The sequence below is a fragment of the Littorina saxatilis genome, linkage group LG17 (genome assembly GCF_037325665.1).
Source record: "Littorina saxatilis isolate snail1 linkage group LG17, US_GU_Lsax_2.0, whole genome shotgun sequence".
Lineage (NCBI taxonomy): Eukaryota > Metazoa > Mollusca > Gastropoda > Littorinimorpha > Littorinidae > Littorina > Littorina saxatilis.
Window position 1 is genome coordinate 5,833,164 of NC_090261.1, and position 12,500 is coordinate 5,845,663.

A 12,500-nucleotide genomic window follows, 5' to 3' on the forward strand; every position below is an offset into this window, starting at 1 on the left:
ATTCCCCCCTCTGCTTCTTTCTCTCTGTAAACTTGTAGGGCTAGTTATTTTTCGGTAACTTACCCAACAACCAAAATCACTTACCCAACAACGGGCCTGAATCCTCGATAGCTCATGGGTAGAGACTGTACACATTGTGGATCTACTTTTTGTGACTCAAAAGTTCCGAACACTCTAATGTACAAAATATACATTTCTAGAGCAAACAATACAACCATACCGCATTTAAACCAGCAACTACAGGCTTGAACACATGAATCTCAATATAAAATCCATGAGTTTGGTTGTTTTCTGAATTCAGATCTGCCGGCCGTGCACAATCGTTTATCGCTAGCAAGATTCCAAGGAAAAGTAACTCTCATACTTTATATACTGACGGAAGGAACATAACCACAGCTATGCTCACACAAAATTTGAATCTGTACGTTCAAAATTACGGCCGTAGTGATGTTGAGAAGTTGAAAGTGGGAGTTGAAAGTGGGAAAAAACATATAACACCCAAAGTAAGATGTAGGACTGCGGAGCCGCAGCCAAAAAGGGGTCGGGGAGGACCTTTTCAAAGGGGAGACCATCTGAGATGCGAGGGGGGGGGGGGTGCCAAAATTGCTGTAGGGGGGGCCAAGGCCAAAAAAAAAAAAATGGGTGTGGTTACGGTAACATAGCCCCAAAAAATAGGGTAGGAAGGTAGGCAATCACTTTTTTAATTTTTTTTTTAAACTTTTTTTCTAATGTGTACAAATTAAACCTACTTGACAGGGAAATAAGTGTGCGACTCGGGCGCTTTCGCTTTCATTGCGTTTTCTGCACGCGTTTTCTTTTTTTTTCTCTTTTTTTTTGACAAATGTAATAAAAAGTTATAGGGTCGGCCCCTAAAAATAGGGTAGGTCGGGTTACCGTAACCACACCTATTTTTATTTTAGGCCCAATCGAAAACGAGGCTTGATCGGTAAAGGCGGACCTTTTTAGAGCTGAAAAAGTCCCCCGGAGGTCTTGTATAGCTCTGAAAAGTCCCCGGGGGGCCCTTTTTAGCTCTGAAAAGTCCCCCGGAGGCCCTTTTCAGAGGAGGGACTAAACGGGATACACACGTCAGAACTGCTGAATGATACACAAAATTGTTATTCTTCTTCTACGTTCGTGATTTGCTTCTCCCGAATACACTCGTTAGTTTGTTGTCACTTTGTTGTTTTGCGCGAGTGAGCTTTAACGAGTATGGTCCTTTTCCCTGCCATTTAGGTATACACTCCATTTTTAAGAAGACACAATCATTTCAAAACAGGTCTGGCAAAGAGCAGACAACTGAACGAACAACGGGGCTTTGTTTATATCGTTGAGTCGACGGACGTGGCCGTTGAAAGTGACACGGGCCGCCAACAAACAACTTACACCTCAGTCCCAGACACGGGCCCAGACTGTTTGAATGGGCCGCGCCATTGTTCACAAACCGTGTCATCGATCATGATGAGGTCAATGGTGTATGCGCGTTACGTGCTTGCAATTTGAGGACAAGGCCGTGACAAAAAAAATATTAAGTTGTGGAAAAAGCCGCATGAAATTCCGCCTCCCTTTCCGCGTCGAAGTGTCGCTGGGTCTTTGATCATTGGCTGTGTGTTTAATTTGGATATTTACTGACTGTGCGGATAAGCAGGAGGAGTGTCAGCTGCCATAAATGGGCACATCATTGGCCTATTTATCTTGCCGAGCGGGGAAGGGAGAAAAAAGGATTGTCGTTTGAAGAAGACAATTGAGATGACACCACACTAAATGTTATTTCTGTCAACATTTCACTGCTCGATTTAGAGAAATTGACTGACCAGTGTTGGCCCGGATGGACTGTTTGACTGATTGATTAAACGGATGTACTGTTTCAATCATGGATACCAAAAGAAAATGTTGCCAAAAGAAAAAAATTCATGTTTATGTAATATGAAAATGGACATTAAACTTTTCTTATCTTATCTTATCTTATCTTATACAGTGTTGTGGCAATCATCACTTTATCATATGATACAGCCGACCAAGCACCTCTTCAACGGCAGCAAAAACACTCTTGCGTTACAAGTACCTGTCGCTCGATCCTACAGTGCATATCTACCTTTGGCTTTGCAGACCCGCTCAGCCTGGCATCAAAACACTGGAGACGCTTTAAACAGTCCCGCGTTGTCCTGCACCGACTGAACAACAACACAAAACTAGGCCATCGATCGCGCTGGTTATGCCAGCGGACCGGTGAATAATTTGCCGATTATGGGCCAAACTGGCGGCGCCATGTGCTCGTGTGTCTGCGAGAATTAGCCTGAAACGGCCGGCATGTTGTTCTCAGCGGCTCTCCGCGCTCCCATTACTCCCCGTCTTGAGTTCGCCACGCCATCATTCGATTTCCGTCCGTCTCTGACTGATCTCGCCCGACGCGCTCCGGTGGTCCAGGGGAAACAACTCTGCCTGGTGTCGCGATCACTGATTCGAAGGCGGGGTTGCGGGGTAAGATTCTGCGAGGATTAAAGCGGTGCCAGAAGACGTCATGACAGATTCGTGGCGATTGTTGAGAGAAGCAAAGAAATATCTTCCCCCCCTCCCTCCGTCTGTCTGTCTGTCTGTCCCGCTCTCTCTCTCTCTCTGTCTCTGTCTCTGTCTGTCTCTCTCTCTCTGTCTCTGTCTCTCTCTGGCTTTTGTTTTCAGAATCTCTCTCCAATATCATTACTCATAATCCGCTTGGACGGCAGCTAGTTCCAACCGCTGAAGCTTACAGAGATGTAGGAGCGGGACAGTAACTTAATCACCCTTAGGTCAGTGAGGCAAACCTGCGCACACAATACAAATGTTAATAAAATAATATAAAACCACACACAAAAAAACTTAGAAATCACTGAAGTCCAGTCAATGAAAGTTCCAGACAGCAACCAGCCCAAGAACGCAGAAGAAGAAGTTCCAGACAGCAATATGAAGATGGACTAAAAGTATACTTGGCACTCTCGCAGTTACCGACCGACTCCCTGATAAAGTAACTCCAATTTCTCGCTAGGGACGAAGCGGGTGCTAGTCAAAACAGGCGTGTAACTGAGAAAGTGGAAACAAAACAGAAAAACAGGTAATGTTCCGTCACCAGTCAGGTGTAAGCATGCTTATTAAACACAAGCACGTCGGAACGGGCAGGTAGCCGTGCCAACATTTATCTACCTGAGGGCACATCATAGTTTGTCAGAAAGAAAAAAACGAAAAAGGATCCTCCCTAAAAACGGGGGGATTACTTTGATCTCACATTTCCTCGCAACTGATACACATGATGTTTAAAGGAGCTTCTACACTTGCTGACAATTGCAGACCAAAATCAAATTTAATTTGTCAGATGAACAGGTTTAGGAGGTTTAATATAAACTCCAGCTTTCCAGATAAAACGAATCGTTATCATTGTATTTGAATTTTCAGGATGATGACAAGACAGCCTGTCGCAGTTTGACTACAGTGAATATAAAATAAATCAAAAAAATGTGTTTAAGCCGTACTCGCTTACAAATACTCGGTTTATTTTGGATACGGGTGTTAGAGGACTGATCGGCAGCGAGGTATTTGATACGGTCTTTGAGCCACACGTTGGATTGGATTTTTGATACGGTCTTTGAGCCACACGTTGGATTGGATTTTTGATACGGTCTTTGAGCCACACGTTGGATTGGATTTTTGATACGGTCTTTGAGCCACACGTTGGATTGGATTTTTGATACGGTCTATGAGCCACACGTTGGACTGGATTTTTTATACGGTCTTTGAGCCACACGTTGGATTGGATTTTTGATACGGTCTTTGAGCCACACGTTGGATTGGATTTTTGATAGGGTCTTTGAGTCACACGTTGGATTGGATTTTTGATGCGGTCTTTGAGCCACACGTTGGATTGGATTTTTGATACGGTCTTTGAGCCACACGTTGGATTGGATTTTTGATACGGTCTTTGAGCCACACGTTGGATTGGATTTTTGATACGGTCTTTGAGCCACACGTTGGATTGGATTTTTGATGCGGTCTTTGAGCCACACGTTGGATTGGATTTTTGATACGGTCTTTGAGCCACACGTTGGATTGAATTTTTGGTACGGTCTTTGAGCCACACGTTGGATTGGATTTTTGATACGGTCTTTGAGCCACACGTTGGATTGGATTTTTGATACGGTCTTTGAGCCACACGTTGGATTGGATTTTTGATACGGTCTTTGAGCCACACGTTGGACTGGATTTTTGATACGGTCTTTGAGCCACACGTTGGATTGGATTTTCGATACGGTCTTTGAGCCACACGTTGGATTGGATTTTTGATGCGGTCTTTGAGCCACACGTTGGACTGGATATTTGATACGGTCTTTGAGCCACACGTTGGATTGGATTTTTGATACGGTCTTTGAGCCACACGTTGGATTGGATTTTTGATACGGTCTTTGAGCCACACGTTGGATTGGATTTTTGATACGGTCTTTGAGCCACACGTTGGATTGGATTTTTGATACGGTCTTTGAGCCACACGTTGGATTGGATTTTTGATACGGTCTTTGAGCCACACGTTGGATTGGATTTTTGGATAATATAGTCAGACTCCCCTTTTAAGACCTCCACAAATCTGAAAAAGCAGGTCTTAAAAGGGAGGGAGTCTTAAAGGCTGACATATAGTCCTATTTAATTAGTTTAATTACTTTTAGGGCTTTTCCCATCGTTGCGGAGATGTATAAATTAAGCTTCCTGCAAAATTTTAGGTTTGAAGTGCTTACCAATTACAAGAAATAATTAATTCTTTATTGCTATGTTTAGCCACAGTTCTCCAGGACTTGGGCTATTTTTAGACCGTCAACACAGACAGTACAGCTGCGTCAATCCCCGCGTGAAGGAAATCGCTCACCTTCCACGGATACTGCAACTGTTTAATTTTAGATCGATTTACCACCATTGTTTGGGTCGGTATTAACTGAAAGCATCGATGCATAATGTGGGGACAGTTCCTTTAAGAAAAGCGGCATCGAGGATCCAAACAATGTTCTTCCGCCATGATGGATACGCTGGGAACTTTGCTGATCAGCCGTGCATTTCTGGGCACGAGTTCAACTCATATGTAATACTTGTTAAAAGCACAAGTATGTTGATGAACTTCACAGGCTTTTTGCTGGATTATTAGGTATCGCTCGGGGACCGACGGATATTTTGATGATCTACACGACATTGCTGGTGTGTGCATGCGAGCTCGTGCACGCGCCTACGTGTCTGTCTTCCTGTGTGTACTATTATTATGGTGAGCTTATATAGCGCGAACCACAATTAACTGTGCTCTTCGCGCTTTACATATTAATTTCTGCCGTGTGAAATGGAATTTTTTACAGACAGACAGACAAACAAACATTTTTTACACACAATATATAACGCATTCACATCGACCAGCAAACCTCAAGCCTGTTAGGCGAAACTTTACCTTTCACGGCCTTTATTCCAAGTCACACGGGTATTTTGATGGACATTATTATCTATGCCTATACAATTTTGCCAGGAAAGACCCTTTTGTCAATCGTGGGATCTTTAACGTGCACACCCAATATAGTGTACACGAAGGGACCTCGGTTTTTCGTCTCATCCGAAAGACTAGCACTTGAACCCACCACCTAGGTTAGGAAAGGGGGGAGAAAATAGCGGCCTGACCCAGAGTCGAACACGCAACCTCTCGATTCCGAGCGGAAGTGCGTTACCACTCGGCCACCCATATATATCACACGTTTCCATTTGACTTGGAAAATACTTGTAACATATTGCAAGTTCTTTTTCTTAGCTTCCCCCGCCCCCGCCCCCCCCCCCCCCCCCGCCCCCCCTCTCATTTGCTTTATCATAAACACCAAGGTATCTATAATGCAATATTTTGACAAGATATGAGGTCGAGTATTTTGGCAAGCTCGTCAAAGGCAGAGATTCCGTTCCAGGCTTGGTTAACAGGAATGTGGTGATAGTGTGGGAAATGCTGCACTTATATATGCACCGGACCTACACCAGTAGCTGCACGTTCCTATGGAACTTTTAAAAAGAAATAATTCTGCACATTCATCGATGGTGACAGCGGTGACCGCAATTATTTGAAGAAAAGCATCATCTGAAACTATATCAATGTAAAAATTCCATATGTGAATAGCTAGCCGGATGTACTGAGAAAAAACCCAAGTAGTGTGGGAAAGAAAACAAATCGCGTAAGGCGAAATTACTACATTTAGTCAAGCTGTGGAACTCACAGAATGAAATTGAACGTAGTCCGCCGCTAGTGCAAAAGGCAGTGAAAGTGACGAGCCTGTTTGGCGCGGTAGCGGTTGCGCTGTGCTTCATAGCACACTTTACTGTACCTCTCTTCGTTTTAACTTTCTGAGCGTGTTTTTAATCCAAACATATCATATCTATATGTTTTTGGAATCAGGAACCGACAAGGAATAAGATGAAAGTGTTTTTAAATTGATTTCGAAAATTTAATTTTGATCATAATTTTTAATTGTTTTTAATTTTCAGAGCTTGTTTTTAATCCAAATATAACATATTTATATGTTTTTGGAATCAGAAAATGATGAAGAATAAGATGAACGTAAATTTGGATCGTTTTATAAAAACATTTTTTTTTTTACAATTTTCAGATTTTAATGACCAAAGTCATTAATTAATTTTTAAGCCACCAAGCTGAAATGCAATACCGAAGTCCGGCCTTTGTCGAAGATTGCTTGGCCAAAATTTCAATCAATTTGATTGAAAAATGAGGGTGTGACAGTGCCGCCTCAACTTTTACAAAAATCCGGATATGACGTCATCAAAGACATTTATCGAAAAAATGAAAAAAACGTCCGAACTCTCATGTCAAATTTCATAAAGATCGGTCCAGTAGTTTACTCTGAATCGCTTTACACACACACACACACACACAGACATAAACACACACACACACACACACACACACAGACACACACACATACACACACACACACACCACGACCCTCGTCTCGATTCCCCCTCTATGTTAAAACATTTAGTCAAAACTTACTAAATGTAAAAAGCAGCCCTAAATTAGAGTAAAACAATTTGATGTCGTATAGTTATCAAAAGGCGAGAGGACAAAGCCTTGCCCTAATGAGATTCGCTCTCAGCCAGTAGTGGACTAACAGGGGCTCACATCCACGTCGGACATCGGACATACACGGATATTTTTTCCAAATGTCCTATACATTTTTCATGCAAGAGGACATATGTCCTATTGTTTTTGTCACAAAGTGGTCATTGTCCGATTATTCATTAAGCTTTCATTTGATCCGAACATTGCCAGTACTTTCTAATTTACAGTAGTTCGATTTGCTATTTTATCGATGTTTTGCGAAGCTATGTGTCCCTCCAAGCAGAAGAAACTTCGGGAGACTTTATGTGCTTTTTATAGAGAAGAGCTTCATACGGTTGCAATTTTGAATGCTCTAAGCCGGTTGACAATTACCTCCCTTCGCGGTTTTTTCTTACGAAAAAGCAACATGCCGCCGAAAAAAATGTCCTGTTGATTTATTTTAGTTCGGGACAAATGTCCTATCACTTTTGCATTGTCCAGGACATTTGTCCCATGCCACCTCTCATGGATGTGAGCCCCTGAACTAACTGCCGACTGAGCCATTGCACCATGTACAACTGTGAAAACGTCAAGAAAGAACAGTGGTTTCAATTCAATTGTAGTCAGCGCGATTTTATTGTTGTTGGTTGTTTTTTGAAGTTATTTTTCACGGAGTGTAAGATAACAGCCAATCTTCAGCTCTCGCCTTAGTTTTCACCGTTAGCACTATGAAATGATATCTTGTTAATGATTGAAATGCGAGCCTTCGTTGTTACATTTTCGAATAGAAATTCCTATTTTGGAAGACGAACAAGTGAACCACACGAACTTAAGGGTACTCAGAAGTCTCCAAGGTATTTTACCATTTTTTGCGGCTTTAGATGCAACATTGCACACGAGTAACGAAATGACAACGTAAAACGTAACTTTCATCCCCCAAAAGTGCCAATTAAAATTGATCAGCCTTTTAATGAGCTCAACCTCTGTAATTTTGATTCAATTTAAAACTCTATCAAAGTCTGATCACTTAAGCAGCTGATTGTTTGAGAAGGGATATTCATGCGACAGTCTTTGTTCCAGCTCTCCTAACAACATTAAAAGCACTCCCTTGCAATCAATTGCTTTTAAACTGCGTAACTCTGCAAAATTAGCTGTTTGCTTTGTGTTTCTTTCATCAAAATCCGGGAAACGTTTGTAAAGTGTGCGTATCGAAACCGGAGGGGAGGATGTTTTGTTTGCCGGTGTGTGCAGAGAACCGTTAAATAAGCCTATCGACCCTTGCCAGAAACACGGGGCTTCCAGACATCATTCCAGACTGTTCCACATTACGGCGAATATGGGGTTGTATTTTGATCGGCTCTGATTATAAAAACACGCGCACTTTAAACGCCGCAAGAAGCCCCTTGATGAACTCGCAGAGTTAATGAACCTGCTATGCACCCATTATCCGCACTGAGTGCACCTCTTACACGCTTCATGATGGTTTTTTTCAGACACGACGGACTGCGTACATACATCGGTCTTCTTCTTCTTCTTGGCGTTCGCAGAGGTTACACAATCAGTCCAGCACTGGTGATAAATGTTGTCGTTTTCTCCAACTCCTGTCGACTGCCGTATAGTTTGCATACATCGGTGAACAAGACATAGATTAAATTGTGCGGTTTACTGGTCCAGAGGTACAAGTACATGGATCAACATGAAGAGTAAGCTTAGTAGGATAGGTGCAACATCAGTTGTTGTACGACTTGTCTTCTTATCTCTTGTGGTTGTTGTTGGGTTTGAACAGATAGATCCCAGTAATACAGAGCTTGGTCTATTGTGGCGCATGTCCGAAATAGACAAACCTCTGCAAAGAGTTGTACTACATGAACACATCGGCTTTGAAGATGATTGTAAATTGTCTCGTTCTGATGATCTTGTTGAGATTTTCCGCTAGCTTGTCCTCTTCGATCTGCTTGACACCAGCATCAGGTGGACAACGTTTGTTGGGTAGTGTCTGGACGCTGCAGGTACTCATTTTTCCAGAACCAAGGTCCTCAAGGGGATCGTATCCGTTTTGGTGTGACTGTTACAGTAGTCCTCCGATCAGCTTGCTCTCAATCCTGTAGACCGTTTTGGTGTGACTGTTACAGTAGTCCTCCGATCAGCTTGCTCTCAATCCTGTAGACCGTTTTGGTGTGACTGTTACAGTAGTCCTCCGATCAGCTTGCTCTCAATACTGTAGACCGGTTTGGTGTGACTGTTACAGTAGTCCTCCGATCAGCTCGCTCTCAATCCTGTAGACCGTTTTGGTGTGACTGTTACAGTAGTCCTCCGATCAGCTTGCTCTCAATCCTGTAGACCGTTTTGGTGTGACTGTTACAGTAGTCCTCCGATCAGCTGGCTCTCAATCCTGTAGACCGTTTTGGTGTGACTGTTACAGTAGTCCTCCGATCAGCTGGCTCTCAATCCTGTAGACCGTTTTGGTGAGACTGTTACAGTAGTCCTCCGATCAGCTTGCTCTCAATCCTGTAGACCGTTTTGGTGTGACTGTTACAGTAGTCCTCCGATCAGCTTGCTCTCAATCCTGTAGACCGTTTTGGTGTGACTGTTACAGTAGTCCTCCGATCAGCTGGCTCTCAATACTGTAGACCGTTTTGGTGTGACTGTTACAGTAGTCCTCCGATCAGCTTGCTCTCAATACTGTAGACCGTTTTGGTGTGACTGTTACAGTAGTCCTCCGATCAGCTTGCTCTCAATCCTGTAGACCGTTTTGGTGTGACTGTTACAGTAGTCCTCCGATCAGCTGGCTCTCAATCCTGTAGACCGTTTTGGTGTGACTGTTACAGTAGTCCTCCGATCAGCTGGCTCTCAATCCTGTAGACCGTTTTGGTGTGACTGTTACAGTAGTCCTCCGATCAGCTTGCTCTCAATCCTGTAGACCGTTTTGGTGTGACTGTTACAGTAGTCCTCCGATCAGCTTGCTCTCAATACTGTAGACCGTTTTGGTGTGACTGTTACAGTAGTCCTCCTAACAAGCTATTCTACTACCCCCGTCGACAGAATTTTGACGAAACACTAGATCTGTCAAGTTGGTCAGGCATATACTTTTTTTTTAATCTAATAAACACATGCCTGTGATCGCTGTGCTGCAGGTGTCCCAAGCGGAGAGGGCCAAGAAGCTACGACGACAGGAGCAGAACAGACGGGCCGCCAAACGGTTTAGAAAGAAGGAAAGAGGCAGAGTGAAGATACTATTGGAGGTAATGTTTATTACCTGATTGTTTAACTGCTACAAATCCACAGTTGCTCATCTTTCCAATGTTCGGAGTTTAACTGAGGTAGAATCGTGTCCTCGTGTTCAAGCAAATAACTTTCTATAATAATAATAATAATAATAATGGACATTTATTAATCGCCCCTTCTTACAAGAGCTAACGGCGATTTACATATTAATTTCTGCCGTGTGAGATGGAATTTTTTACACAATACATCACGCATTCACATCGGCCAGTAAATCTCAAGCCATTACGGCGAATATTTACTTTTTACGGCCTGTTATTCCAAGTAACACGGGTATTTGGTGGACAATTTTTATCTATGCCCATACAATTTTGCCAGGAAAGACCCTTTTGTCAATCGTGGGATCTTTAACGTGCACACCCCAATGTAGTGTACACGAAGGGACCTCGGTTTTTCGTCTCATCCGAAAGACTAGCACTTGAACCCACCACCTAGGTTAGGAAAGGGGGGAGAAAATAGCGGCCTGACCCAGGGTCGAACACGCAACCTCTCGATTCCGAGCGCAAGTGCGTTACCACTCGGCCACCCAGTCCCGTTCTGCAATTCGTGTACGCTCATTTTGCGAAGCAGAATGGCTGGTTAATCAAGTGGTTAATGCTCTCTCTCTGTCTCTGTCTCTGTCTCTGTCTCTGTCTCTGTCTCTGTCTCTCTCTCTCTCTCTCTCTCTCTCTCTCTCTCTCTTCCCACTCTCTCTCCTGCTTTAGCTGCAGCTACCAAGGCTAAAACTCATTACAGTTTTCAAATAATATGTGCAGAAAATTGACGACATGGAGGACAGCACCAAGCAGCTGGAGGAGGAGAGAATGTCCCTGATCCGTGAGAAAAACGAGACCTTGCTACACCTGTGTCAACACCTGCAGCACTGCCAGACCTGTCCAGCACCCTCCCTCCAACACCACCACCACCACCACCACCAACACTCTCATGCTGACAGTTCCGCGTCTGCCATACCTACACTTGATGACAAACTACAGCAGAACGAATCGGACACATCGACAGAAGATGGTCAACTACAGTATGCAGAATCTGGGATACCCACAGAAGGCGATGCCCCGCGTGAGAAGTCTCACGCCAATTCTTCAGAAAGGCTTGCTGCAGAGGGTCCTACCGTCTCAGAGTCATCGCTAGGACTTAAAAATACCCACGCTGACGACATCTCCGCAACGCAGCACGACAATGGTAACACAAACGTTGGGGACATCTGTAACGCTAAAGAACAAGGTCTATGTTCTGAACAAGAAATTGACATCGTTCATATACCGGGTTGTGCAACTTCCGCGGGGCAACCTGACGACTGTGAACTTGAAAACGAAGATAATGTCTCCGGAACACAGTCCATGGCTGATGTTGCTGCATCTAGTCAACATTCTGATACCCGTCCTGTGGCTATACCGTCACAAAAACTATTGCAAAAGTGCCAAGGATTCGGCCAGGGAGTAATGTTTCTTCAAATCATTGATGGTAAGGTGTTTCTACAAAATATGTGCGAGCCAGTCAGTAGCCTAGGTGTAGACAGACACACGGCATCTGTGTCAGCCGATGACGCACCGGTCACGGTTGATGAGAAAGACTCAAAACCTGGAACTAGTGAAAATAAGTTACTGTACCGACTACACACATCTGACGGTCTACCATTCTTCATCATGGACAACTGCCTTCACAAAAGCGAGCCTGCAACAGAGAGCCTCACATCTCCTGGGACATCGAATCAAGCAGAAGAACTAGATCAGCCCCCTAAAGCTAAGAAACAGAAAAGATCCCCAAAGATTGTTCAGAGAAGATCAACAAAGGCTAACAATATAAAAAATCGAACGAAGCCGTTAGCAAAGAAACCTGAAGCTACCCAAACCAAGTTTACGGTGTACCAAGACCCTGCTGAAAGCGATGGCCTTGCAGATCCGAAGACCATTACCTCTGCGTTAAAAACAAACGCTGCGAAATCACGCAGTAAGCAGATCAGAGGGAGTTCAACGTCTCTGAGAGATGAAACAAACGTGATCCGTAATCAAACCGAGCTCGGTTCGTCTTCCACTCACAAAGAAAGTACACACATACGCAGGCCACTTCGGAAAACGCCAACAAGTACCTCCACCAGTTTTCCCGAGTGTGCAAAAACGCCTCAAAGTTGCGA

General features: G+C 43.8%; 1 protein-coding gene across 1 annotated transcript in view; it reads left to right on the plus strand.

The window, feature by feature from the left end:
• LOC138952749 (uncharacterized) overlaps nucleotides 1-12,500 on the plus strand; it is an 18,036-nt gene that overhangs the window by 4,054 nt on the left and 1,482 nt on the right. The window contains exons 2-3 of the mRNA XM_070324468.1: nucleotides 10,222-10,329; nucleotides 11,125-12,500. The exon at nucleotides 11,125-12,500 is cut by the window's right edge and continues 1,482 nt beyond it. Of these exons, the coding sequence (XP_070180569.1) occupies nucleotides 10,222-10,329; nucleotides 11,125-12,500 (1,484 nt within the window). The remainder of the gene's footprint in view (nucleotides 1-10,221; nucleotides 10,330-11,124) is intronic.